The sequence below is a fragment of the Pangasianodon hypophthalmus genome, chromosome 27, assembly GCF_027358585.1.
Source record: "Pangasianodon hypophthalmus isolate fPanHyp1 chromosome 27, fPanHyp1.pri, whole genome shotgun sequence".
NCBI classification, from domain to species: domain Eukaryota; kingdom Metazoa; phylum Chordata; class Actinopteri; order Siluriformes; family Pangasiidae; genus Pangasianodon; species Pangasianodon hypophthalmus.
The window spans coordinates 13,093,439-13,118,667 of NC_069736.1; the positions used below are offsets into that span (position 1 = coordinate 13,093,439).

The 25,229-nt window shown below is 37.9% G+C and overlaps 1 protein-coding gene across 2 annotated transcripts in view; it reads right to left on the reverse strand.

Annotated features, from left to right (window-relative positions):
* Window positions 1-25,229, reverse strand: part of si:dkey-34e4.1 (carboxyl-terminal PDZ ligand of neuronal nitric oxide synthase protein) — a 55,733-nt gene that overhangs the window by 28,765 nt on the left and 1,739 nt on the right. Inside the window, exons 2-5 of one of the 2 annotated variants that reach the window (XM_026922512.3) lie at window positions 21,555-21,626; window positions 3,289-3,381; window positions 3,136-3,194; window positions 1,139-1,247 (exon numbers count right to left, since the gene is read on the reverse strand). In XM_026922512.3, coding sequence (XP_026778313.3) covers window positions 1,139-1,247; window positions 3,136-3,194; window positions 3,289-3,381; window positions 21,555-21,626 — 333 coding nt within the window. Of the gene's footprint in view, window positions 1-1,138; window positions 1,248-3,135; window positions 3,219-3,288; window positions 3,382-21,554; window positions 21,627-25,229 lie in introns of both variants that reach the window. The other variant, XM_053230515.1, reaches the window with a different exon arrangement.

Consider the following 25,229-nt stretch of genomic DNA (forward strand, 5'->3'; position numbering starts at 1 on the left):
ATTCTGCAACTCACTCATTCCATCCCTCTTCATCCATCCTATTCCCCTCTCTGTTCACCACAATCAACCTCCTTCATTCATTCAACCCCTCCAACATTCATCCCAAACCATCCCTCCATCAACCCTGTCCCTCACTCATCCCAATGCCTTCCCCTATTTACCCTAAACTCTCCTTCACCTCGTTCACCATTCCACTCAATCCCCTATCCCTATTCATCCCATCCCCTTGTCACTCATCCCAGTCCCCTCTCTGTTCACCATAATCAACAGCCCACATTCATTCAACCTTTCCAAAATTCATCCCAACCCTTCCCTCTATAATTCATTCAAACCTTGTCCCTCACTCTTCCGAATCCTTTCCCCTATTCCTCCTAACCTCTTTCCCAATTCCTCCATCTCATTCACCATTCCACCCAATCCACTAGCCCCATTCATCCCAACCACCTCCCTCACTCATCCCAGTCTCCTTTCTGTTTACCACAATCAGCCTCCCTTGTTCATTCAACCCCTCCATCATTCATCCTAACCCCTCCCTCACACATCCCAACTTTCTTCTCTTATCCCAACCCCCCGCTCATCCCAATCAACCTACCTCATTCATCCAACCCCTCCCTCACACACCCCATCCCTCTTCGATCATCCTTCCCCCACCTCAATGTCTCATTCTTTCTGATCCCACAATAGAATGAAGTCAAGCATACACCATTCCTAAAGTTTACACCCTGATCCTGTTACAGAAACTCTCAAGTCAACAGGCTCCTGTGCAGGCCTACTCCTACCACCCAGAAGCCCACCAGTACTATAAAGCTCCTATTTCATCATTTGATCCCCCAGCCAGAGTCTTTTACCCAAACTCTAAGGAGTCATACCGGCAGTTAAATCCACACCCTATCTTCTACAGATCACTTCATTGGCCCCTTTCTATACAGATGATGTCAGCTAACACACAGTTCTATTGCAGAAATCAGGTTTTGTCTTTCCTTTGACTCCGGAACTACTTCAACTACAAAGCACGCTCTTTTGTTATGCAAGCTCTCACCCCGTGGGAGCTTCAGAACTCCAGCACAAGTTCTCAGGGTTATCCTGCCCTATCACATTTCCATAATCACTCTCCAAAAAAAATCAGATGGCAGAATACCTTCTTTTTGGACTTGAAGACATTGCACCTGAAGGTGTTGCTGGACCCATCTCTGGCAATGTAGCTAAAAATCTTTAAATCCTGAGAGTCATGGGACACATAGAAAATCCTAAGAGAAAAAGGGACAGAAAGACTTTTGGGACTGTTTGTACCAACGCAGAAGATCATTTTTATTTTTAAAATGTAAGTTCAAACAGACAGATCAAGTGTTTTGTGATCCTAAATGAGCCAAGTTTTGAATACTTAAAAGGCTACTTTTAATATATGCCTTTATTTAACAAATGCATAAAAGCACAAGATGTGCACTAAAGCACTCTGGCGTTTGGCATCTACACTGAAAAAGCTTTATAGCAGAAAGCACTGAGGCTACATTGATCCACAGTATTTTTAGAAGAATGCCAAAACTACTTGGCAGAGTGCTAAGGACTGAAATGACCCCACATGCATTTTATTTGCTACTTCCTTTATCTTAAATCCTGTTCATTTTTACCTAATGATATCATTTAGATATAAGCAAAAACCCAAGTTTCAAAATTATTGGCACCGCACCATAAATATTTGGTAAAGACTGCCCTCGAAAGAAATCAGCACCAAGTATCTTCCTGTAATGCCTTGTTGAAAGATTTTTGACCGTCCTCCATGCAGAACATCTCGTGCTATTTCATGTTCTTAACAGTGTATGTATGATCTGCCTTTTCAATTCAGATCACAGGTTTTGAACAGGGTTCAGACATGGAGACTAAGATGGTCACTGCAGTATGCTTATGCATCCTCTGTCGAGCAAATTTTCAGCTTGTACATCTTGTACTCACTTTAAATAAAATTTTTAAATTTAATTGATTTTTACTGCAAGAATGTCAAATGGGCAATAGTTAGGCTAATGTTGTAATCATTATCTTTTTCCAAACTTGCTAGAGGCAAAAACATTGTTTGTACTATAGAACTAGCAGTTATTAATCTTTATTCATGAATTAATTTTGTTAGTGAGAGTTTATTTAGCCAACAATTGCCAAAGAACAGAGGGGAGGGGGTCTTTAATTCTTACAGGTGTTAATACTAAATTGTAACTTATTGATATATGACTGAAATAGGAAATGTGTATGTATTAATACATATTTGTGCTCTGATCTGGCAACAAGAGTCACCTTAATCATAGGAAAGATACATGTGGAAGTACAACATTGTGCATCTTGAAGGTACTGAATAAGCTACATACCACTGGTCTGCTGAATGAACTGTGACATACCTTCATTTTTTTTTTGTCAGATTCAATCAGGCACCATAAAGAGGATGACTGATTTTTTTTCACTTGCTTAAAAAAGTGCCAACATTCCCATTAGTTAATTTGTTGGAATTTTTGCAGCAACAGAATGCAAATCTAGGATAATGAAGCAGTCAGGTTGGCAGTAACTCGGAACAATAACTCAAAAGGAATATTCATGTTTAGAGAAATGTGTGCAGTCTCAACGGACACATATAAGTAACTTTCTTTTTAGAGAAAGGAATTTTAACACATAAGCATCTCAGAGTGCACAAGATGTCGAACCTCGAGTTTCTACATGAGCTACAACAGCAGAAGACCACAATGGGCTCCACTCCTGGAACATCATCTGGTCCTTTTTCCAATCTTCACCTGTCCAGTTTCACTGACTACTGTAGCATGAGATTCCTGTTCTTGATTGACAGAAGTGGAACCCATTGTGGTCTTCTGCTGTTGTAGCTCATGAACCATGAGGTTCGACATGTTGTTTGATCTGAGATGTTTTTCTGCTCACGACACTAAAGAGATATGTAAAGGTTATGTGAGTTACCGTAGCCTTCCTGATTGGATAATTGCATGAATGTGCAAATGTATAGGTGTTCCAAATAAAGTGGTTGCTGAGTACATGTCCGATAATTTATCCCATCCAAGCAATACTTAATTATATACCAACAGTCATGTAAATTTAATCAAATTTGTCTCTGAATTTGGAATTTGCCAAAGTCACCTGACTCACCTGTACACTGGGTCGTGCATCACCAGCATTTTACTTTCATCCCACGTCCACTCTTTCCTCTGTGTGAATGAAAAGTCATATTTCTGCAATATTTTGTAGGAGCATGTATTTAATAAAATATTGCCAGCAAAGAAAAATGATCATACAGTTTACCTTCTGTTTCTTGCGAAGTATCACTTTTACGCCGTCCACCGAGACCACCATGTTCACTTTCTTCTTCTTAATGCTCTTCGCCTTGAACTCGTACTGTCAGACAGAAACATGATGGTTAAGAGTGAGGAAAGAGTTTTAGCAATTTTAAAACAAGGATTTGCACTTCAGGTCTAAATGGTCAAAGGATCTGCACAAATATTAAACCAAAAAAGTGTAATATTATCAAAGCTACTGACACATGTTCAGCTCTGAAGTTTTATCTTTAATATATAAAAATGCTAATTTTTCCTCATCCAGGATAAAAGAAAAAGTTGAAATCTTGTATAATTTTCAATGTGCTGGTATTTGAAATAACTTCCATTAGCATACAAAGAAGTAAGAAACAAAAAAGCTATTATTTTACATTTCCACAATGATCTTTTTTTAATATACTATAGTAGTACTAGCAATTTTGCCATGGTTTCAAAGAAAATACTATTTTTTTTAAAATCTCAGTATGATTATTATTTTTTTGTTGTTGTTGTTGAAGAGAAGATAAGTAGCTTCATATACTTGTTTAAGTGGAAAATGGGTGCCAATACAGCTAGGACAAAATATGCCAAAATATGAAATCTCCATGGCTTAATAACCCAACTTTTACATTTTTACACGACGTCACCAATATTTCCAGGACACTTTTCAATTATCCTGTTTTTTTTTTTAAACTAATTCTATTAGAAACAGTAATTAAATAAATAACTTCATTTGTTAATTTGTTAAGAAAATCATTTTAATTTATTCTATTTAATAATAATAATAATAATAATAATAATAATAATAATTTACATTTTAACCATTGTTGGCAGTTTTTATTATTTAATTTGTTTAGTTAAATCATAATTACTTTAATATGTAATATATTTCCAGGATTTCCATGAGACATGGGAGTGATGAAAGCATATGATACACATTTGTAAATCATCAGAAAATTGTCTTGGTTGGCTTATTATTTTTTTTTTTACATTGACTTTATTTTGGCTGGACCTACAGATCTCTGATTAATCACTTCATCACTTCTTGGAATAAATCATTTTCTGTTGGACAACTGCAGTATTCTTTATTCAAGTCAGGTCCGGACATGAACCAAGCCGGGCTCTTTCCTTCACAGGGGCACAAAGCTGATCTGTCTATCTTTCATAAGCTGGAAGTGAACATGTGAGACGATGACAAAGCCTTAGTCTTGTGGTATAGGGTTTGTGGTAATAAATTCACGTAAGTGTCTAGACAAAGACAGACAAAAGTATACAGAATCTTACAAACACCCTGTCAGTTTCATTTTATATCAAAGCTCACAGTTAAGCCTTGAGCAACAGATTTGTCCAGAGGCGGCTTGTATAAATGGGCTAGCAGGAATAAGCCCCTCCCCCTGTCTTTCAGTGATAAAAAACGAGATCAATATAAGGTTTCCTTTTTGGACTCCACATCAGATTATCTGCCATTAAGAAATATCTTAAAGTGGATTCTTTTAGAGAAAACAAGCACATCAACGGTCGTAAGAGAAACACACAGAATGCTATGAAGAAATGATGCTGGGGCTGATTTCTTTTTAGCTCAGACTATAGATTCGTGCAAGCCTATCAGTAGCGGGTAATTACACAGAGTGAAACGCTGTATAGGTTTGATCTCCAGTGAGGCTCATATTTCTTCACTGACACATCCGTAACACATCATCGGCAATGATTAAGCAGGCGTGCATGAAATACAGTCTCAGTCCTCAATGGGACCACAGTGGATTTTTTTTCCCCAAAAAATGTCTTTTGCGGAGAAACTAAAAGTAGATAGAAGATGAAGAAGAAGCTCACTTAGAAGACTAAGCACACTTTGTCCAATAAAAGTACAAATTACACAAAAGGACAAACATCTGTAAGTGTAGTGTTTTTTTTGGTTTGAACAAAAGGGTTACAACTTTTCAGTTTATCATGCCTGGTATTCAAACTCAGCATGAACCCAGTAGAGCATTACGGACACACAGACTGTGTGTGTGTGTGTGTGTGTGTGTGTGTGTGTGTGTGTGTGTGTGTGTAATAGCTTGCCTCAGTTCATTATTATGCAATCGATGAGATCTTTGATATAATGCACTGCACAACCCTAATAGTTTTCATTGTCAAGCGATTTACAGATAATATAATTCATCCTCCCATCTAATAGCACAACCAGCCTTTACTGTATTTAACAAGCCTGTTCTCTTTACCTCAATGATCCAACTTGTTAAATGATCTTTTTCACCCTCTTACACCTTCACAAAGAAAGATTTGCAATGCTGGAGATTTAGGCATAGGCCAGCAGGCTTCACACAACTGAAATTGTGCTTGGGCATGAAATATTCTGCCCAATATTCTCTTATACTCTGGATGGAAAAAAAAAGGGTTTCGCTTTTTCTTTAAACGAGTCGCTACACGAGCAAAATGGATTAACGGAATTGGTCATTAGAAGAGCAAAAAAAAAAAAGATCAGAGTTTTCTGGGATTTAATAAGAAAGCAGCTTTAACATGTACATCAGACAAGACATATAGAGAATATACATTTTTCAAGCATGTGCACATAATATCTATATATAATATCTGTATTTTAATAACAATATACTGTATAGCAAATTCAAATAATCAGTGAAGAAAACTGGAGTTTTTAAACTGTATTTAACTATAAAAAATTTATATCTTCACTTCAAGTCCAAGTGCACTAAAATATTAAATATTTAAATGCACTCCCACTTTCATGAACGTCTCAGTAAACAATTAAAAATACACAAGTGCACACGCACACACACATAAACAAATGCGGGGACATTTTCAGAATGAAGCTGAGTTACATTTAAGTGAGGATTTCCAAATTCTGAAATTGGACTATTAAGAAGTTTGGAAACTATAGAATGGCATTGAGGCCAATATAAAAAGCATAAATATGAATTAATAGTATCATCCCATTACAGTGCACACAGTTTTTTCCTTCACACGGAGGGCATTGGAGGAGTTATTCTCTTAACTGTAACCTGTCTCTGAATGCAAACGGCATTCCCAACATAAATATTGACTTGGCTTTTGGTCTGAATGCGGCCCACTGGGTTCAGTAAGACTGCAATGGCTTGCTGAAAACATTACTCATCCACAAATAAACAAAATTAATTTCTAATATGTAGCAAAACCTACAAAAACCTCCACTATCAGAAATGTTTACACTGTGCCTTACCATTTAACTTTAAAAACATTAAGGGGTATTTTGCATAATAATCTAGAATACTTAACATATTAAAAAAAGATTTCAAGAGATCAAAGTTTTCATAAATATTCATTCAACAGTGTTACACAGTGAGAAGTTCGTAGTGCATATATAAGGATTAGAAGATAAACGCCTACAGAATTAGGCTACGTTCACACTAGCAGGCAATTGTTGATTGTTTAGGTTGTAGTTTGTCTTATTTTTAACGAGAAACAGCAGTAGCTACATATAGCTACGACAACTAAATTAAATAATGAACTATTCATTGCGAAAATTGGATGCTCCGTGCTAGCCATTGTTGGAAGATAAGCAAAGCAAGCTAACTGTATTATCGACTCACCAGAGGAACCAATGGATCTCAGCTACCTCTTCCCGAGCTTTATTTTTATTCGTAATGTCTGTATACACATTTAATGGGAGGTCGTATTAAACAGGTTAAAATTAAACCACGGCTGTACGTTTTTCTTGGATTATTTGGGTGTCAAACACCAAATTGCTGCTAACTGCATGTAAGAACTGCATATAAAGTTGTGAGCGGGGAACTGAAGAAACGTCGGGCCAAAGGATTGGTCCAAGAAATCAGTTGAGTCAGTAGTTTCGATTTGATGCTTTGAGAACATCTCAATTCAAACGTTGTTTGTCGCTGAAATCGCATGTAAATAGAAACTTGAATTCACATTTATTCAGTAATACACCACAGTGCTCCATAAACCATAAGCTGGCTCGTGTAATATGCAGAAAACTAAAATAACTCATGCATGTTTGGCGAGGGAAAAAAGTAAAAGTGCTAACACTTGCTATATCCCTGGAGGAAATTTGGCCCTTGCTTTTTTTCCCCCCTATATTTTCATGTTTATCTTTTTTTAAACTCGGGCATGGTGATAGTCATGTTAAGTAAGAGGTGTGATAAAAATAACTGAAAAGCTAACTCCGTGTTTGCACGATCCAAAGCTGGTGTAGTGTTCACTGAATTCAGCAAGTCAAAAGTAAACAGGGTGTGTAGTGTGTGTGGTGTGGGTGAGGGTCCCCAAGACCACAGAGGACACTCAGTTCTTTGGCCACTTTATATAAACAGAGTTAAAAGCTGTTGTTTGGAAATGAGGAGTGCCCTTGTAATGAGTGGAGTATGAAAAGTCTAAGAGCTGCAATCTGAGCCCAGAGGTGTGACAGTGTTACTAAGTGATAGTGTACCATATGGAAATGTAAAAGAGTTATAGCATACTGAAAATACAATAAAATACAGTATTTCTACATTAAATATTACATTTCACTACTAAAATGACTTATCCAATCCAATCCATCCTTCTATCCTATCCCATCCTTCTATCCCACATTTTATCCTATCCATCCTGCTGTTCTATTCCTGTATCCTTCTATCTTATTGAGCCATCATCCTATCTGTGCTATCCAATCATCCATCCATCTATCTGTCCAATTATTCATCAATCTATTTAACCATTCACCCATTTAATCACCCATCTGTCCAATCATCCATCCAATCATCCATCCATCTATCTGTCCAATTATCCATCAATCTATTTAACCATTCACCCATTTAATCATCCATCCATCCAATCATCCATCCATCCGTCCAATCATCCATCCAATCATCAATCCATCTATCTACTCATCCATCCATCGAATTATCCATCCATCAAATAATTATTCCACCTATCCCATCAACCATGCATCCATCTTATCACCCATCCAAGCAATCATCAATCCGTATAATCATCCAATCATCCATTCAGCAAATAATCCATCCATCTATTAAATCATCCATCCATCTTATCATCCATCCAGCAAATAATCCATCCATCCATCTAAACATCCATCCAGCAAATAATCCATCCATCCATCTAAACATCCATCCAGCAAATACTCCATCCATCCATCCATGCAATAAGGTATTTCACATGAACATTTCCTTTCATATGTGCAGTAACATAAGAGCAGATGCAGAAATTTCTGGAAATCTTGTTTTTGTGGTCTGCAGGCAGTTGTTTTGGCTTCATGTCTGCGTGTGTTTTTTTTTTTGTTCGTTTTTTTTTGCTTTGACACTGTGAGATGCGGGTCATGTCCGACCAACTAAACATACAATGTGACCTTTAATCAGGTTCTAGCATCTCAGGGATGGACAATGACCAAGTGGGGTACCTGAGCTCAATTTTGAGTTTCGAAAAGTGCTAGTTTAACACAAAAAGCAGGGATCTGAATGCACTAGAAATAGGAATTTAGGACTGGGATTTACATATAGTGTGGTATAATCATGATTAGCTCCACAAGACTGTGTGATTTTTAATCTAATACAATTAGTTCAAACTGACAAAAGACACACCGATGAAAAACTAGATCTGTCTACAACTCTCACATACACACATTTTCTTTACAGTCAGTGAGTAGCTGATGAGTCCTGAGCAGACAGAAGCTCTCTGAGGTACATGACAGCTATTGATTTTGGCTTTCTGAAGTGAGCACCACTTTGCACGTGTGTGTGTTCCAAGTTACTTTATCACTTAGAGTACTACTTTCTCTTTCCTCTGGTATTTCCGTGTGACTGAGGATGTAAATACAAATCATCAGTATTCAAAGGCAGTGAGTAATCCTCTGTGTGACTGGCAGAATTTTAAGATTTCAAAATAAATTACTTCAAAGATTTAGTCACTCACCTTATAAGAACTAAACCAAGGAGAACAGGTTTTTTTGTTAGGTGTGTAGCTTTTACAGGAAAGTGACAGGACACTATTACAGACAAACAGCAAACGCCCACTTAGCAAACAACGGCCTCTTGGAACCTGTAAGCACTGTTTCAGCACTGTATATTTGCTTAACAATCAGTTATGATAATAGCGTGTATGTGTGTGTGGCTATGAAATTACAAAACTGTATACTGGTAGATACCAAATATCTACCAGCGCTGTCAGAACAAATGTTGCAATAAATAGGTATGCACTGTAAAGCACCTTGAGCATTTAAGATCCCACATTCTGCTTCAAATCATGTAACAGGTATGAAACATGCAAGTGGAGATTTGCATTCCGCATATTTTCACACTACGAATCAATTAAAGTCCCCGTGAATTGCCTTGAAACATGCAGCGTTACTCGATGTGTTGACGTAATCTCCACTGAAACAGGAAGTCAGGACGGGCCATATCGAGTGGCTCCTCCCCCTTTTTAAACAGCCAATAGCGTTTAGCTTACCTCACAGCCCAGGCTAAGCCGTACTTGACAGTTAGTACCATGGACGCAAACCCGAGCAATAACGATTGTGGAGGATTTTTTCCACAAACCCCATGGCAAACATCCCAAAATTGCAATCATTAGAAAAATGCTTGTCACAAATCCTGAGCTGGCACAAATATCTCCTTCTTCAGAGTGAGTGAATTCAAGCCATTTCCTTCTTAACCATCTTACAGTTGGAAAACTGAATAAAACGTGTGCGTTCACACAGCCAGAGACACATTTATGACCCACGCTTGCTGATATGATTTCTCTCACTCAACAATTCTAGAGATTCTAGAGAGCATTTGATTGATCTGAAGTGAAGTGCTGAAGTGCAGAATGATGTCATCAAAATTGTTGATCCGTATTGGTGGTAGAGAGAGACTGTAAATTTTGAATGCATATATCTTGTAAATGCAAATATTGTCATTGTTTTGGAGCACACTAGCTTATAGATAACCTTAAGGTTAACATATTCATACTAAAAGCCACAAAACGTCAATTTTGATTTCATAGGGACTTTAAGTAAGGAATAAAATATTTAAAATAATCAACCCCATAGTGGGGCGATGTGGGCCGGCATAAATCGCAGTTACTACTGGGGACCCAAAGTTATTATTATTTTTCCAACAGCACATCCCAGAGTGCTTTACTCCTCTTAAACCACAGCAATTTGCCTATTACAATTTTTATCAGTACATAGTTACATTTAACATCGGGGGACGTCTGAGAAACAAGCTAGCTCCTGGTATCACTTTGTTATAGAGGCTATAAACAGTTACTCGCACACCAGCCTCTCTACTGAAGTTAACAAGACAAAAAAAAAAAAAAAAAAAAAATGCAGCTTGTCATGTTACCAAGATTGTCCTCCATCCTGAAGGCTTTCCTCTGGCGGAAAATGTACTGTTACAAAAGCTCTGGAAAATTCCAGAAATCTAACTAGCTAGATCTCAGCAAGAAGAACATGAAATTCATACAAATAAGCCAACGCACTGAAGTTTATAACACAGTTATGATATCATCTGATGCTAATAGAAGAGCACAGATCACATTCAAAGAAATTCAAAGAAAGCGTAAACGTCCTGCTCTCTGCATCGCTCTCCCCTGTCAGAGCGACACCAGCCAATCTTCTGTATACAGAAGAGTGCAAGAAGTATCTCCTCCAAGTGTGTTCAGCTGCTCTGTGATGTGTTGCATGAGTAACGTCCCTCAGAGGGACTAGCTAGTCGTTCCACTACAAGAATTCTGACTTTGATACCAATACCAAGAGTATCATGTAACTCACCTACACTTACATATATTTAAAAAAAAAATAATAAAAAAATGTAAAAAGAGACAGAGGTGAAGAAAGGAAGAAAAAGACTGCAAATGGAAAAGACAACAGAGCCTGGGTAAATTGGTGCAGAGGAACAGTGACGTCTTTCTGATGATGTATAAACAGTGTGAGAGAAGCAGGTCACCAGCCTCATTCTCTTCCCATCTCTCCCTCTCTCTCTCTCTGTCTAGTATCTATCCTCTTTCTATTCTCACTTTTGCCATCCATCCATCCATCCTCCCTCCTTCTTGGTGTTCTCACACTTCTCTCGCTGTTCTCTCGTTCACCTTTCTCTCACTGTTGTCTCTCTCTCACCATCCTCCTTGCGTTCTCTCTCTCTCTCACTGTTCTCAAAGCTTTGTAAAAGGAACCCCATCTTCTTAACATTTTTTTGTTTTTTTTTAGGCTTTATAGCTCTTTTGCACATATACACACTCAAAGCACCCACCCCAAACACACACACACACACACACTTGCAGAGAATGTTTTGCAGGGGCAGGGGTTGCTATGGTGATAGGACACAAGGGGCCTCATGTTACTGGTTAACTCAGTCTGAAGTGACCCTGAGACATGAAAGAGAGAAAGCAGAAAGAAAGAGGGCGGATCCCTGCTGCGTTCATTCACTCACTGAATATGAGAGACAGACACATGGCTGTGTGATTGAGCCTGCTTCTGTAGAACCACTAATGAATATTGCATCATTAAATATACTTCAGTTATACTCGTAACCATGAATCCGGACAGCAGGTGTGTACGACAATGCAGTTTAATTCCATAATATACATGAATTCCTAGTGGAGGAGATACTGAAGTGTGTGTCTGTGTGTGTGTGTGTGTGCGCGCAGCACTTTTAGGAAAGCTTTCAACCTTTCATTCAACTACTAAAGGTAGGCAAAAGTCAGCAAAAGAAAATGTGAATGAATCAATGCGACCAAAACATGCTCATTTCATCCTCTTTTTTTTTTTTTATTGTTTCCATTACCTCATATTATCTATTTATCCATATACCAGGAATTCGATTCATCACCTGTAGAATTGTTGTGGAATGTAAATAAAGTTATTTTCTGGTTATTGACAGTATTAAAGAGTTTGTAAGTGGTATTCCTAAAATAGAATACAGTAGCGTTAATAATTTTATACGCTTGCATCTTATACACTTTTAAATACATCATGGTGTAATAATTATTAATTTTATCAGGCAGTATATTACATATAATACTTCTTATGTTAAAGGAACTTTTGTTCAAACCCACATTTAAATAATTTGCCATATATAATTTACCATATCCTCCATATCACAGAGAACGAAAGTCAACTAGCGTACTAAAATTATGATCCAATAAAAACTACTTTATACTAAAGTTTATAAAACCTTATTAGTTTGTATGATTCAGTCCATCTAGTCATATTAATTTGTCTACAAACTTACATTACCTGCGTCTTTCTCTCCCGAAGAAGAAGGTAAAGAAGACTCTCCTGTGATCTAAATCTTAAAGTTACAGCTTTACCTGTGACTGTTACAAAGCGTTGAAACTGGAGACTCCTTCCAAAAATAAACGACAATCTTCACTACATCAACAATTACACACGTTTTTAAATCTGTTTACGTGGCGCGCCCGCCAAACAAGACAAGCTGTGCAAGTTGTTCCTGTAGAAAAGATAACATATTAGAACAAGCGCATTAATAAAAGCCTGTAATTTGATTCACAGCTGGAACTAGTGTCAGAGCTGCTGTTAGAGAAAATTATACCACAGCGCAGTGGAATGTGTCAATCTGATTGGTCAGTCGGAGTGCATTATTTTTGCATAACAGCACAGGAAGTTCTGTCTGTAACGAATGATGGGTCAATATTAATGCACTTCTTATGTTATTGTTTCTATAGTAACAGTACATGGCGGAGAGAGAGAGGTTGGTGAGGGAATGACTTTATCTAAGCTATAACGTAAGTGCGAACAGGAACTAACTTCTCCCGGATGTTCCACAACATTAAAATCTAACTATAAACCGTTAAAATGCAGATGCGTTGTTCAGTAATAAATTAAACATTGTAATCGTTGGCAAATCACTGTGGTATAAGTGGAATAACACACTCCAGACCATGCTGTTATATATGATATGATTATTTTTGTATAACAGCGTAGCCTGTTGTGTTTTATTCCTTACTTAAGCAGCACCTTTTAATCATTCAGAAACAAGAATTCAATAGAGATGTGGTATGAAGTGTCAAGTTACAAGTTATATTCCCAAAATGCATTTAATGTTAGCAAATAACATCAGTGGACACTAGATCAAGAAGCAGAAGTGCTGACTGGGACAAGGACGTCGTTAAACCTTACAATAGTGTGTGCATTTCCTCGGCCTAAACACAGACAGCCTGGGGAATCCACAGTGCACATGGTGAGTGGCATTTTGAGGACTGAACAGATTGAGGGTAGGATGGAAAGCTCATATAGGCCACCACTATGCATCAGCCCATGGCCCAGCGCACAACAATGGGTCCTTTCTTTCTTTCTTTCTTTCTTTCTTTCGGCAACCCCAGTCCCTTTCGGTCCAGTCCACTCCACACTCTCCTCTCTCAGCTTACATCTGTCTTCGGTTTTTCAAAATCTCTGAAGAAAGCCTAACAGGAATGGACATACTAAATGTATTTATACCAGAGAGATGTTTAATTATCGAATCAGAAAGTGTTTTAGATTCGGCTGTAACATAAAGGATAGCTTTTTTTTTTTTTTTTTTAAATAATGCGTTCGTACTAATGTGTTACAGCTCATTCACAGAGAATTGTATGGCGGTCACGCCACAATCTTAGCCAACATGTTATTTAAAAGAGAAAAACATATAATCACTAAAATGATTAAAATTTCTTCAAGAGCGGACACACACACACACATTTGTGCAATACATTTATATTCTCATGTTTATAAGAGTCCTGTTATGTAACAAGGCGACCCATTTCCACAGGAATCACAAAGCATATACACACACACACACACACACACACACACACACAGAGCAGTGAGTAAAATATAAATCTCTAGCTTTGGGCATAAAACTTGCTCCACTGATATCAAGCATTCAGAGTTTTACATAAAACTGTCACCATCACCACACTTTAATACGGCTCCTTCATCCGAGTCTCGGTCTCCAGAGTTCCACACACTGCTACAATTATCAGCTGTTTTTGCAAAACATGTTAAAATGCCATATTTGTGTGTCTTTGTTGCAAAGTTTTGCCAATTCATAAAAAGGCCTAGGCAGCTATTTTGCAAAGTGATGTTCTGTGGCAACCCTTAGAACTGTTCACATGCTGTTCATGAAATTTGGCACACTGATTTGGCATGGCACCAAAAAAAAAAAAAAAAAAAGAACTCGAATACAATCGATCATATTATAATAGGTGTGTATACACATTTTTATTTATTATTATTTATATATGTATGTATATACTGTGTTGCACAATTTCCTGGTCACTATTTAAATTGAAGCAAATTTGTGATACTGATCATGTTAACTGCTTTGTACAAAAGGTCACATTTTCCATGAGTCTTATTCCTTCCATTGAAGTGTGTGTTCAGACGACACACCGATGGATTTGATCTAAAACGGATCATCAGATTTTGCACAAACTTGGAGTCTATGCCAGCTCGAGTGCACACTGTCATTAAAGCAAGAAGGGGGATGTACCAAATACTCAGAAACACTGAAATTCATTTAAATATTTCAAAGATTCTACTTTTCACTCAAGTTGTTGCAAATAATATATATATATATATATTGTGTGTGCGTGCGCAATACATCTATAATCATATTCAGGTTTATGAGAATGCTGTTTATGTAACAAGGCGACCCAATTTCCATAGAACTCACACACACATACACACAAACACACACCACACACAGGAGGGAATAAAATATGAATCTCTAGCTTTAGGGTGTCAAACTCACTCCACTGACATCAAGCATTCTGCAAAGTTTTAGTCAGAGCTCTAATTTTCTTCAGTTCTACAGATTGCTACGGTTATCAGTGGTTTTCACAAAGACTAAATTACTTTAAAAAAAAAAAAAAAAAAGCTGAATAATAAGTCTGTTCTTTAGTTATTGACCCATGACCATTTATATACTGTCTGACTGCAAATTAGCTGCTATAAATGATTCATGATTCAACATGTATTTTGTGCATCACTGCATAAAATAATCATAATCCTTACACTATCAATCAAAAGTTGACAGAACCAACGGCTCACAGAATGGTTTTCTTCATTTTTACTAATTTTTGACCATTTTAGGAAATATCAACAGTACCAAGCATAAACACTAAAGACATGAACCACAGGGGTTTTATGATATGGCAAAAAAGAAGTTTTGCCAATTGAGCTGCAACAAAGTAGAGCAACATCAAGAAAAACTAGAATTTTTTTTTTTTGACAAAAAATTTAATATAAAAGAAGGAACAAAGAAGGGGAAAATATTTTCAATGTCTAGTAAATGTGAAGTGCAGTGATATGAGGCAGGATGCAAGTGTGAAAACTCATCATGTGCTTTATCAGGGCAAATCTGGAAATTAGCAGGGTCCAGTTAACAGAGAGCAAAGTAAGACAATCCAGATTCATAAGATGGGGAAAACAGGTTATGTACAAAGCTTGGAATGAATAAGGCTTAAAGAGACAATAAATGCATGTTAAGACTTCACAAAGATACTTTGACACAGAGTATAAATAGATAAACTAATCGAGAAGTAAACACAGAACAGGTGAACACAAAAGGGCAACAAGCAAATGACACGACACGGAGATAGGACTAAAACCAAAGCAAGAGAATGTGGAAAAACAGCAAAACAAACACGAGTGATATGAAAGCAGCACTCGTCACAATAGGGCCTTTCGCACCGCGGGAACCTTTTCATAGTACCTGAACTAACTGTGGAAATACCCACTTTTTGGCGTTTTCGCACCTCCGGAACTGGGTGCGATTTTAGTACCGGACTGCCTTTTTCGAGAGCCAAATTAGCTCCTACTCCGGAGCAGGGTCTAACCAGCACAACTGGTACTATCCGTGACGTAAGTAGACGTTGATTGGCCAAATGCGTACGAAAACGCCCTCACTCGCCATGATTTAAACCGCCGTGTAAACATACTGTAGTGTCAACTTATTTCGCAAGTATGGAGAACAGCGATACATGGACGCGAGACACAACAAAAACACAGCCCCGATCACAGCGACCTCCATCCTCCGGTTGTTTACGTTGTTCTTCTTTGTTTCCGTTGTTGAACGCTGAGCACAAATGACGTCGCTGTCGATCGGCTTACGTCACTTCCTAGTGCCCACTGTCGGTGCGAATGCAACCCTTTAAACGGTACTGGGAAATAGTTCGCGCAAAATCGCCCAGTACTTTAGTCCTGTAAATTTACTTCTGGAACTAAAGTGGTGCAAAACGCCCTAACGAGAACCGCAACACATGCTGGAAGAGGGAATTCCTGACATTTAATATTGTAACATCTAGCTAGCGTGAGTAAGTAGAAGTTGGAGAGTAAGGATATTTACTACAAGAAAGGGGATCCTACCACCCAGGCTTGACTAAGTCAAAATAAGACTTCTAATTTCATTATTTCCAAGACGGTAGATTGGTTTGCAAATCTAATATTCAATTAGTTCATAATTAGCATATTAGCTGACAGGGCTGATTACCTACTATAGACACTTTTTTACATTGTCCCAAACTACATGTTCTTAAAGTTTTCTTCATTACTTGTTAAAAGAGGTAACCATTTGATGATGAACCTTGAACCCACATGCAGAGCACCAGAAGCAGGGCTCTGATACACTACAGGACAAATTAGGTCTAGCCCGGTATCCCAGGTAAATCCTACGACTAGGACACCTGCAATTACTCTAGTGAAATATGTGGCAGGTTGCCATAGCTGGAAGGGCATTCAATAACACCATCCTTCTTCTAAAAGCAGCTATCTGCAACTCCCATAATACATCTAACAGCTGTTTACTGCATAATATATTTATGTAACACCACTACGACATGACTCCTCACATTCCAGACATAACTTCATCAACAAGAAGTAAGCCTCAACACTCTTTTCAGTGTTCTTTTGAAAACATTGAGCTGTTAAAGCTAAATTATAGTTATTTTTACTGAATTACTATGTGGTCTATCAAGCCTTGATACACAACATTAGCGAGCCTGGCAATGTTCCTCTTTTAACGCTTATAATGTTCTTCTTTTATTATTTCCTAACTTTAGCACATCATAAAGTGAAAGAAAAATAAAATCAAATGGGGGAAAAAATGCTGTGATACCAACATCCAAAATCAGTTGCTACTTATGTGATGTAAGCCTAGTGTATGTCGTCGTGCTAATGAACAGGCGGCAGGAACGACAGTTTCACGATTAATGACGGCAATCGAAACTAAGCAGACTGCTAACTGTGCTCTGTGAAAATATCAAGAACAGCTACGACAGCATCTTCCTACAATACAATTACCCTGATAAAACATCTAAAACATAAGCCTAAATCTAGCAGCACACAGGAGAAACCGACTCTGCAGCAAATGCTAGCTAGGATAGAAAAAAATACAGTGAAAATAACAGCGCTTAAACGGTATGCTATTCTTGATGATCAGCCACTATCAGTCATTGACAAGGATGAATTCTGACACAACGAAAACAAAACGCACTTTACTTAGAGCTATACAAAAGGGCTTTTTAGAATTGTAACGAAATCCACTCCTTCACTGCAACCCTCCTCGATACACGGTAACTAAATCACTTCATTTAAAATCTAACATTACAAAGAACGAGCCTAGTAGTGAGCGTTTTCACGGCCACTGAAACCTAACTGAGATGAGAAAATGTTCTGTGATGCCCCAAATTGGATTATTAGTAAGTATCAGCATTGGTGAGTACCAAAAAATTAAAAAAATAAATAAAATAACATGAGACTGTCCTCTATTACTGTTCCAAATTTCATACAAAGTTTGCAAAGCATGCTATGGATTGCCATAGACTTCAATGAGCAAGGTAGAGGTAGTAGTAGAAAACAAAGAAAAAGAAGAAAACATAACTGCATAACTGGTGCTTGGACCCTTAAGAATGTACGAGGGAATGTACAAGCTACCAGACAGAAAGGGACAAAGAGACAAAGCGGGACACCGAGAGAGACATTAGATCAATGAAGAATGAAAGATATATAGAGGAATGGGGGGGTATAGTTATAGGTTTTTTATGGTTCTCTTGTTATAGTCACGGTCAGCCAAATCAATAAAATTTCTCAGGGAAACATAATTACTCCTGCTTTTATGGCAAACCATAAAGCCAGTTTGAAAAAAAAAAAAAAGAAGACAGCTTTCAAACTATTCCTGTTACCCTCATTCTTTTTGCTCCTAGAGAGTATGCAAAAAACAAGTTTTAGGTTTTTAGTAAAGTCAATTAATTCATACTTGCTTAAATGACTTGTAATAGAATTATTCTCACTACAATTTTTCCAATAAGTACAAACTAGACATTTTCAATACATATGAAAGGAATAAAACATTTGTGGGCAGGCTGTTACAATAAAATAATCAATGAAGTCGATTTTCCCACAACAGCTAAATAAATGTTCAATTTATTAACTAATTACAAAATTTATTAAAGAATTCCAATGTTTTGGAACGTCCACAAGACAAGTTAGATCCTGATATCACTTATGTTATGGCAGCTATAAACAGTCGTTCCCCCACCAGCCTTCCTTTTTTCTCTTCATGTTAATAAAAAAAAAAAAAAATTCATCTTGTCATCTTACAGAGAAACCCGGAAAGTCCTGAAGACTAGGAGAACAACCTGTAAATGCTCTAAAATGCCCCTCAGGTGAAACTGACGTGATGATGCTAATGATCGAAGCAACACCTTACCCATCATAAACGTGTACCTCTTTGATAAGATGTCATTAACGTTGTTTTTCCATAAATAGATTAGTTTATAAATGTAGAGTTATAAAGGATGTCTCCTTGTTAAAAACCTGCCAGCTCAGCACAATGTTCAACACTTGAATAATATATGACAACTAGATTATGAACAACTGTTTATTTGGTCTATAATGTAAATAATAATCATTTCTAATCATCTATAAATGGTATTTGCTATTTCTAAATAAAATAAATTGTATAATTATTAAGCAGGGAATAACTACTGGATCGGCTGGACTTCTATAAAGACTGTCAATCTGTGGGCTGTGAATAAAGACCAGTATAAGGACACATTTCATGGCCATATTGATAATTTCAGATCTTATTTATCACAAATTATATCAAATTAAACTATAGGACCAGCTCTGCATATCTGTTCTGATGAGCTGCCTTCTTTAAATCAGGTCTGGAAATGAACAGGACATGGATTCTTTTCTTTTTTTTTAAAAGATGCATTGAAAATGTAGGTTTGTTTTTACTTGTTTACATTCAAAATAAACTTTTGCACCTGACTGTAGTACGTAAGTAGGAGTAGCATGTCCTGAACGTCCTTCAACTTAATTGTCTCTATTTCTTCCAATTAGGTCATTTTTATTCCTGCATGAAAAAAAAAATTGGACCAATTCACGGCAAATAACTTTCAAGTAGATATATCTACGATTTGGCATTCAGATCAGTGTAGGTACACTGCACGCACACAGGGCAGGTGGGAATCGAAATGTTCTCTGAATACCTAATTTTCAGGCCTGAGAGAGAGAGAGAGAGAGAGAGAGAGAGAGAGAGAGAGAGAGAGAGAGAGAGCGCAAAGAAGACAGAAAAGAGACAATCCCATTTCAGCAACCTAGAAAACATCAGCAGAGACAAACATCATTAAGCACTCAAGTCTAAGCCTTCCATTATTTCTCTCCGACAGCAATGGTTTTCTTGTTTTGTTTTGTTTTGTTTTGACCGGTCACAGTGCCTTTGCACGGCAGACTAGTCTATGTGGAGCCTTACAGACCACAGTGTTTGCTTTCTCAATGACAAGGATAAAGAGGATGAAAGTTAGAGGGGAAAAAAATCCTCAGGTCAATATCCCTGTGATCTCCTGTCATCTTCTCTGAGGCTAACAAGCAACACAAAGACACACATATACACCAAGCAGAGGCACACAATCGAGAGGCAAATCCAAGCCAGTGAACACAGAGGCACCCTTTACTGTAACACAGAGACAGAGGAGAAGAAAACAGAAAAAGAGAAAGATTAAAAAATAGACAACGTATGGAGAAAAATGGTCATCCCTTTCAACAAGCGGAGATCAACAACCATGTTTCTAGAACAGTCTCGGGCAGACCTAAAACCTTGAAAAAAAAAATAAATAAATAAAATAATAAAAAAAAAAAACACCACAAAAAGACCTTGTTTAATTATATATGCCATAACGCCCTTAGCAATTCTTGAATCTGATTGGTCAGAAGGTGCTGAGTCATGTTCTAATACGTTAACATCTCTACTGTAACACTCTACACAAGGACTCTTATGGCAAATGCTCCACATAAACAGATTAACATGTGCGTGTAACTGTTGATATGTTGAAATTTTCTGTGAGGAGATTTATCATTTATCATTTCTGGAAGGAGTCTCCGGTGTCAGTGCTCTGTGGCAGTCAGATATAAACCTGTGATTACGTGTTCCACCACAGTAAAATCATCAGGACAGTAAGCAAAGACAACCTGCAATTTTTTTGTCTTATTAAGTTCAAGAGAGAGGAGGGAAAAGAAAAAGAAAAAGAAAAAAAAAAAGAGAGGCTGATGAGTGAACAACTGTTTATATCTGCTATAACCTAAATGAACTTAAACACGACCTTACTTGTTTCACGGACATTCCACAACGTAAACGTATGGTGTCCTTCTTTAATAAATAAAATTATTAGTGTTGACAGATTGCTGCAGAATAAGAGGAATAAAACACTTTTGGGATGTGCTGTTATTGGCAAATGAAAAAACTGTAAAAATCTGATACCATATAAGGTACCGTATTATTTTGCTATAACAGCCGACCAACTGTTTTACTCCTTACATTACAGTCTTAGCCTTGATCAAGCTTCTGCATTGAAACCCTGTAACAAAACAGAAATCACATTGACTTCCTGCTACTACAGCCATATTTTTCACAAACTCTGTTCCAAACATAACCTCATCTTTCCATTCTTAACAAGGATTACAGAGTGTAGGTGTAAGTGCACTGGTCTGTAATCTCATTTATCCACACTGTGCTTTGTTTTGTGCGCATAAACCCTCGAGTACAATAACAAGCAAACACCACAGAGCAGCATGATGTTCAAGGTGATCCACCTACTCGCACGTGCATGTGCAGGCTCATAGGTGCGCTTCATTTAGTTGATGAAGTAGAAGATTTTCTTCCCCTTACTGCTTATTAATGAATCATACTGAAACTGCTGGAAGAAGCCACGCCACGAAATCCACCACCTGCAAAGCGACAAAAATGACACCCAGCAGCAAGGGTGTGAACTTACTCTGATTCTCCGCATGGCAGCGACGATCTCCATGCGACTGTTGGGTCTCGGAACATCCAGACTACCAATATACTGTAACACAAATGCAAGTAGGAAAATTAGTTCGATTTTTTTTTTGGTAAGGTTTGTAATTGTTGATATGAATTTTTCTGTCAGAAGATGTTTATTTAGCACTTTAGGAAGGAGTCTCCAGTGTCGGAGCTTTTGGGTTACAGTCAGAAGTAAAGCTGCGCCTTTAAGTTTTCAGACACGGTAAAGTTGAGAGAGGTTTGTGGTTTCTTGATTGCATGACATGCTGTATTTCTTGTCTTATTAACTTCAAGAGAGAAAAACATGAGGCTGGAATACAGTGAGGCATGTTAACCCTTGCTGTTGGGAGGAATAAGATGGTCATAGCTTCATTTTGTGAATCGGAATAGCGTTCCTGTTAGTGTTCAGGGTTCAGTAACAATTCAATCACGATTCAATGGATCGAGACAGTGAAGCGATGGGGTGCCAATACACTAGGGTGTTCTCATGCGTGTGCCATCTTCTGGTCCTTTCTTTTATCATTCATTTTCCTTGTGCTTTTCCTAGGACATTCCTGGGTCTAACCCAGGGGCTCTGCCCAGGGTGGAGACAGCCAGTTCATACAATCACTCATTTATGTAAGCTGAGAATTCATATTAGTGGCATGGACCACCTTAATGACTGCTTATGTTGCCTGCGTTTAATCTGCATATCAATTACATTCAGATTAATTCACATTAATTGTTATTTGTGTAGCGCATTTAACAAGAAGAAGTGCGACAAGGCAGTAGTCTTGATCTAGATCTCTACTGAGCAAGCCAGAAGTGACAGTGGCACAGTGGGGAGACAGCCAGTTCACACAATCACTCAAATCACCTCAGTGCAGAGGAGTCGAGTTCCCAGATTGTCAAACTCCTCACTCTATCACAGAGAGTAATCCCAGCAACGCTGCAGAGGAACCGCCTGTACTCATGGCCTTATTCTTTCTGTCACTACCCACAGGTCATGACTACAGGAGAGGAGAGGGATGTAGACTGAACGGTAAATAGGGATCTTCATCCAAAAACTGAGCTCCTGGCTGAGTCCTCACTTGCATACTTGTACATTCTTACCACACCTAATAATCTTCCTTGGTTGAGCTGTACTCCTGAAACCTGAAGCGCCAGATCCTGACAAACTTCTCCTGCTGTGGCTCCTATCAACCTCCAGACCTGCCAGAAACAACACTGGAGCATGATCCTGGCCCTTCACTTCCACTTCTATTCCTCCTGCTTCTTTGTCTGGCTCTATTTGCACTTATGATTCACCTACCTGCTCCAGGCGATAGTAACCTACAAACTTATAAATCTAAAGAATCACTGTTATGTTCTTACCTAACATCCGGGACAGTTCCAAAGCATTTCATACTTTTTGTCCTCTCACTATACAACTGTTTAATGATTTATAATCCCTCTATATTGTCACCCAAAAGGGCATGAGTTCCTGTTTGTGTCTGGTTCTTCTTAAGCTTTCTTTCTTATTACATCTTAGGAGTTTTTCCGTGCCACTGTCACTTCTGGCTTGCTCAGTAGAGATCTAGATCAAGACTACTGCCTTGCGGCACTTCTTCTTGTTAAATGCGCTACACAAATAACAATTAATGTGAATTAATCTAAATGTAATTGATATGCAGATTAAACGCAGGCAACGTAAGCAGTCATTAAGGTGGTCCATGCCACTAATATGAATTCTCAGCTTAGATAAATGGATTGGCAGTGATCCTACTTTGAAGTATTCACAATAACACCATATTCAATATCTTGGAATTATAAGATTGTATGTAACACTTCTATGATTATAAGATACTAAGCCAAAAGATTTTGACCATGGATAAGGCAAAGGCAGCTACGAGTTTTCTTTGCACTTTTAAACACTTTAAACAGTTTAGAGTAAAAAGTCCTACATATAAGCCAATTTCTTCCCCTCAAAAAACGTCAAATAGTCAGATATACTTCCAAGATGTTCCAAGATATACGTCCGAGGTCCCTTGATATGTTAAATATATCATCTAACAGGCCGATTTTAGTCATATTTGGGAAAGCTGCTGTGCTATTCTGGATAAAAACCACTTAAACTTATTTTTCCCCTTCTCCAAACCTTTTTAAATCATTGCACACGTTTCCTCCCAAAGATAAACGTTTAAAGGAGGAAAATCTGAAGACGCTTTGACTGAATCCTCCAAAGCAAACTTTGAGCTAAACAAGGCCCCTGCCAAAAATATCTAGCTTAAAAGGTTCCTGAGGTGTTGAGCAAAGTGGAGATTAGGAAAAAGCCACGCAGCAAAATAATCAGTGGTGTACATAAATAATCATATGTCATGCACATATCAAAGAAATACACTTGGTGTACTAGTAGAGGAATGAAAACTGTTATTTTAACACTTATGCTAGAAAAAGTGCTCTGCTGGTAACACTCAATACATCTAATTATTCTCACACACTTCCACTGAGCCCTAATAAGGGATTGAACAATTTTGTCACTTGATTTGGATTTTTGCTCTTGATCTGTGTGGCACAACCAGTTTAACACAACCAGTGTCACACTACAAAGATCTGCCTACGTCAGTACATGTATGTATTTAATATATTCCAGTTCAAAGCTTGCAAAGAATTTAGTGTAAAATTCTACCGAGTTTAGACAAGCGTTAGTTAAAGCAATGGCAAGTGTATTGTGGCGCAAAAAAAAAAAAGACCCAATTTTAAGCATCATTCATTCATCAGTAGATTCAGAGCCTGAGTCACAATGCACACACATTCACACCTTGGAGTAATTTAGTGTAGCCAGTGCACGTACTAGCATGTTGGGAGGAAACTGAGGAAACCCTGCAGACGTTGGAGAATATGCGTAACACCACACAGACAGTAACTTGTGCTCAGAATCAAAACAGGAAGCTAAAAGGTGGCAATGCTACCTGCTACACTACGACGCCACACCCAACTGTAAACATAAAAAGCTTTAATGGTATTTGAAATATAGGCCAAACACCAGTGCATTTCAGTTTTGGATTAAAAGTAGCCCAGGTGTTAGCTCAGGTGTTAGCTGTGTTCTGTCAGTCAGACTTGGTTGAGTTCACTAACGTGGTACATGTTGGCAACCATTGGGCTTTTATTCATCTGCTCTCAGGAAAGTGTCCTAGATGTTTTATTAATGTTTAATCCTTATCTAATATATTTTAGATTTCACATATTTCCATCTTTAGTAGATAAAGGATGAACATCATCTCTGATGACACTCTGCACCTTAAGCACCTTCATCAATGTTGTTATACAGCAGGCTAAAAACTAGTGGAGGCCTATATGACAAATATCATATATAAAGACATTTGTATAATGCATGATCATGATATATACACTATACGGCCAAAGGTATGTGGACACCTGACCATCACACCCATATGTGACCATCCCCCCCATAATAACTTACACTCTTCTGCGAAGTCTTTCCACTAGATTTTAGAGCACATGGGATTTGTGCCCATGCCGTTCCAGTTCAACCCCAAGGTGTTCAGTGGGGTTGAGGTCAGGGCTCTGTGCAGGACACTTGAGTTCTTCCACTCCAATCTTGGAAAACCATGTCTATGTAAAGGGAAATTGTCATGCTAAAATGTACAAAGACATTCTACACAAT